Genomic DNA, 4,007 nt, shown 5'->3' on the forward strand with positions numbered 1-4,007 from the left:
AGAGAAACATAAATCTGGCCTACGTGCACGTCCAGGCATAGTACCTTCCCTTGAACTTAGTAATGATATAGATTCTTTGGCTCACGTGTGTGTTTTTGTTTGTTTGTTTGTTTGTTTGTTTGTTTTTGTTGACCTTCTCCTTATTATCACCCTGCTCTCCTACCACATTCCTTTTTGCTGAAATAATGAAAATCATAATCAATAAAAACTGAGGGAACTCAGAGGCCGGTGCCGGTGCAGGTCCTTGGTGAGCTGAGTGCCGGTCCCCTGGACCCACTGTTGTCTCCCTATACTTTGTCTCTGTGTCTTATTTCTTCTCTCCGTCTCTCATCCCACCCGACTAGAAACAGCCACAGGTGTGGAGGGGCAGGCCACCCCTTCACTCGGAAAATCAGTTAAACACAAACACGGAATGAGAGTCAAAAGACAATATGTCATCTTTTTGAGAATTTTATTCACTTCAAAACCAATTAAACACACACATGTACAAAGGCATTCCACAGCCCAGTTTTCGAGGCTGAGGAAAGACCCCGAGAGCGCTCTGCACAGCACGCTTCCCAGCGTCCGAAACACTGCTCTCAGGGCGGGACACAGCGGAAGGGCTGCACCTCTCAGGGTTCCCTAACTTTTCCCTTATTCAGTCATCTAGAGAGCAAATACACAGTAATTCCCCAGTTTCCTATTGACGTCCCAGCGGAAGTCTGACTCCTGCGCGTCACGCAGTTTCTGAGGCAACGAATCTCTGGCACGGAAGCTTTTCCTGGCGCGTTTCCGGAGAACCACGCGAACTACAACGTCCCTCACCAGAATTCAATGAGGCAGAGCCCCTGCATCTGCTCCCTGCCTGGCCTGGACTCCCACATCCACAGAAGCGCCACAGCCGGGGAGCTTCGGAGTCACCGCACAGAGTCTGCTCTCTGCTCTGCACTCCTCAGTCCCACAGTCCCCTCCAAGTCACGGGAGCTGGAGGCCAAGGAGCCCCTGCCACCTGCAGTCTCACTCCAGGTCAGAATCGCTGTCCTCTGAGGAGGAGGAAACCTGAAGGTCCTCATAGAGGACGCTCGGTGGGACACGAACACGGGGACCCTCAGACTTCTCTGACACATGAGGGCTCTGAGCGAGGAAGGCTCCCGGCTTCTCAGGAGAGTGAAATGAGGGGGCCGCCAGGAGGCTGGAGCTCCAGCGTCCGTTTTCCAGTCTCCGGAAGAGCACTCTGAGAGGCTGGGCCCCATCATGGCTGGCCGCTGGGTGATGGGACATGGTGCAGGCCTGGGCAGTAGGCAGGCAAGGTCTGCTGTGCGGAGGCTGCCGGTCGACGCTGGGCACCTGGGCGGGTGTCCTCCTGCCCATCTGGGGCGACGTACTTGGTCCAAGTTCGGTTGCGGCTGGCGGAGGTTGGAGATTCTCCGGGGCCCCCAGCTCACCTCCCTGGATGGCGCTTTCGGGGATCTGGAAGGGACCCAGTCTCGGTTTCTTGGGGAAGTTCAGGCAAGCCTGAATCCGAGCCTGGGCAGGTCTCTTGGCTCCTGGCCCGAAGCTGAGATTGGAGCCTAGGCCCAAGCTGTGTGTGGCGGCTGGCGGGCAGGGCTGTGAGGTCACCGCAGGACGTTTGTCTTGTGCCTGGGGTCTGATGGCCTGGAGCAGGCCGTGGGTTTTGGAGGCAGCCTGGGGAACTTCTCGGCAGCCACCCTCAGGGCTGCTGTGTGTCGGCTTCACCACGAGGAGAGGCTCGGGGCCCTGCTGCCTGACTGCAGGCTGAGGGATGTCGGCCGCAGCCCCTGTCTGTCTTTCCTTTGGTCCAAGACTTGAGGAGGAGCTCAGACTGGCTTTTCTGAGGGGAGACGGCGAAGCCAAGACGGAGCCCCTGTCAGACCTTTCGGTAGCTGAGCGATCAGCGAGGACAGGGCCCAGGCGCGGCCTCTTACTGGTTGTGTGGCCCGGCATTGGCCCGCTTGCAACCTGAAAGAGAGGAAACAACACAGGTTAGAAGTTCCTCCGCATGGAGCCAACGTGAAAATCAAGCACATCCAAAGACAAGGTGCACACGCCATGAAATTCTTAGTACAGTATCGACAGGCGGTCCTTGGAAGTAGGGACAGACCCTCCACCTGAGTGCTGATCAGGACAAGACACATGAAAGATGCGCTCTCGAGCTATGTGTAGCTGATCTAAGCACACCATTGTTCAAAAGATCGCGTCTTGGGCATTAACTGGATCAAAGCGCCTCCACTCAGCCTTCCATGAAGTGGAACGGACTGATGCCCTTCCGAAGGCAGGTTGGTGGCTCAAGGGTACTCAGGACGTCTTCTCTGAACACATGCATGTTCCTGGGTTTAGCCTTCTCCACGTTTGGGGCCTCTGAGGGACTAATTTCCTCATGCCGCTAGGAATATGTTGTTGGCAGGCTTGCCATAATTGGACAGAAAGAAAGCAACAGGAAATACGGCATCTTCAGATGCCTTGGCCTGGAATCAAATTGACCTGGAAGGATCGTGGAGTCCCTGACCCCAAGAAGGCAAGAAAGAGGGGTTCCCCGATTTCCTCCCGCAGACGGGAAGCTGAAAGGAAATCAACCAGGGTGACCTAGAGGAGAAAAGGACCAGGGGCCCGGGGTGACACTCACCCTCAGATAATCAGAAGATTCCGTGGATCCTTTTCGATTCGGCAGCGGCTTCTCTGGAGGTTTCCCAGAAAATATGTGGAGGAGAGCCTTCCTCTGCGGGTCTTGTTGCCTGCAGAACAGAAAAAGGTCAGGCCGTGCCCCCTGGTTTTCCCCAGGAGACAGGGAGAACCCTGTGTGGGGCCCAGCCCCGTTCCGTGTTTTGTGATACAGAAATGGACATCTGGTGCCCTTTCCGCCTCTGCACCTTCCCTCACGTGCCAACCTTCCCGTCCCCCAGGTGGCCCTCTAGGCTTCCCAACTAAGGACTGTGATTTGGATTCCATCGCTTTTCCCCCTGTCGTGGGGAACCTGCACGAAGCGCCCCCGCCTCTCCCCGTCCCTGAATCTCCCAGAGCCAAAGGAGCTCCTGGGTGTGGAACCCCGGAGGACACGGAGCTCCGGCCTATTTCTCTGCAGCGTTCCTTCCCTGGCCCGGAGACGGAAAGGCACACGGTGTGCAGGTGCAGAGACACCATGTCCTTAGGAGGCAGTACCCTAAGAGTGGTGAAAACCCCTCCCACTGCTCACCTTGGTCTCTCTTCCTTCTCTCCCTTATCCTTGTTCAAGGGCCCCGGGTTGGCTTCAACCTGGGGCTTCCATGGTTTCAGGTTTTCCTTCCCTTCCTTTTTCCCCAAGGTCTCTGGAACCAGGGCTGCCTTCCAGCACTTCATGGGGCACCTGGTACTTCTGGCCGTGTGGCCAAAGGCCCCGCAGTTTTTGCACTTGAGCTGTGGGTGGAAAGGAAGTGATGTCGGTGAGTGAGCTGAAGCCACAGGCAGCGATCCCACGTCCACATTGGGACGGATTGTGAATTCAGAGCTGAATAAGGATTCCAAAGAGGGGACACCGGCATGGGGGCCGTTAAGTGCTGGGAGAGTTCGGATACGATGTTCCCTCCCAAAGCCCACGTGACGGAGGAACTCTGAAAGGAAGGACTCAAGGTTCCAAGGGGCACGACGGTGAACCCGAAGTCAACAACACAGCCAAACGTGGCTACACAGGACTCTAAGTAGAAAGGGAGGTTGCCCCCAAGAGTCTCTCAAGGGACCTATCGGGCCGGGGAGAAGGTCCCAAGCCACGCCCACCTTGGATGGGAAAAGCAACCTGGGTGGTGGTGACAGAGCTCTTTGGAATCCAACCCAGTCTCTGAGGACCGTGTGACACCCCCTCCCCCCGTCCCCACCCCCACCCCGATACCCAAGAGATCCAGGGCTAGACTTACCCTGGGATCTTCTTCACTGGGCGGGGGAGCCCTTGGCCCAACTGGGGCCCTCCGCTGCTTCTGGAGGGTCTGGGCTCTCACCAGTCTCTCGGCCCAAGATTTGGGGTCCCGACGTGCCATCAT

General features: G+C 56.7%; 1 protein-coding gene across 1 annotated transcript; it reads right to left on the minus strand.

Annotated features, from left to right (window-relative positions):
* Positions 1-996: 996 nt before the first annotated feature.
* LOC129395863 (protein FAM90A15-like) lies at positions 997-4,007 on the minus strand. Its single transcript, XM_055107288.1, has 4 exons — positions 3,885-4,007; positions 3,191-3,390; positions 2,624-2,732; positions 997-1,959 (listed from the first exon to the last, which is right to left on the minus strand). The coding sequence occupies exons 1-4, from the start codon at positions 4,005-4,007 to the stop codon at positions 997-999; spliced, it is 1,395 nt and encodes a 464-aa protein (XP_054963263.1).

This window comes from Pan paniscus, chromosome 7 (genome assembly GCF_029289425.2).
Source record: "Pan paniscus chromosome 7, NHGRI_mPanPan1-v2.0_pri, whole genome shotgun sequence".
NCBI classification, from domain to species: domain Eukaryota; kingdom Metazoa; phylum Chordata; class Mammalia; order Primates; family Hominidae; genus Pan; species Pan paniscus.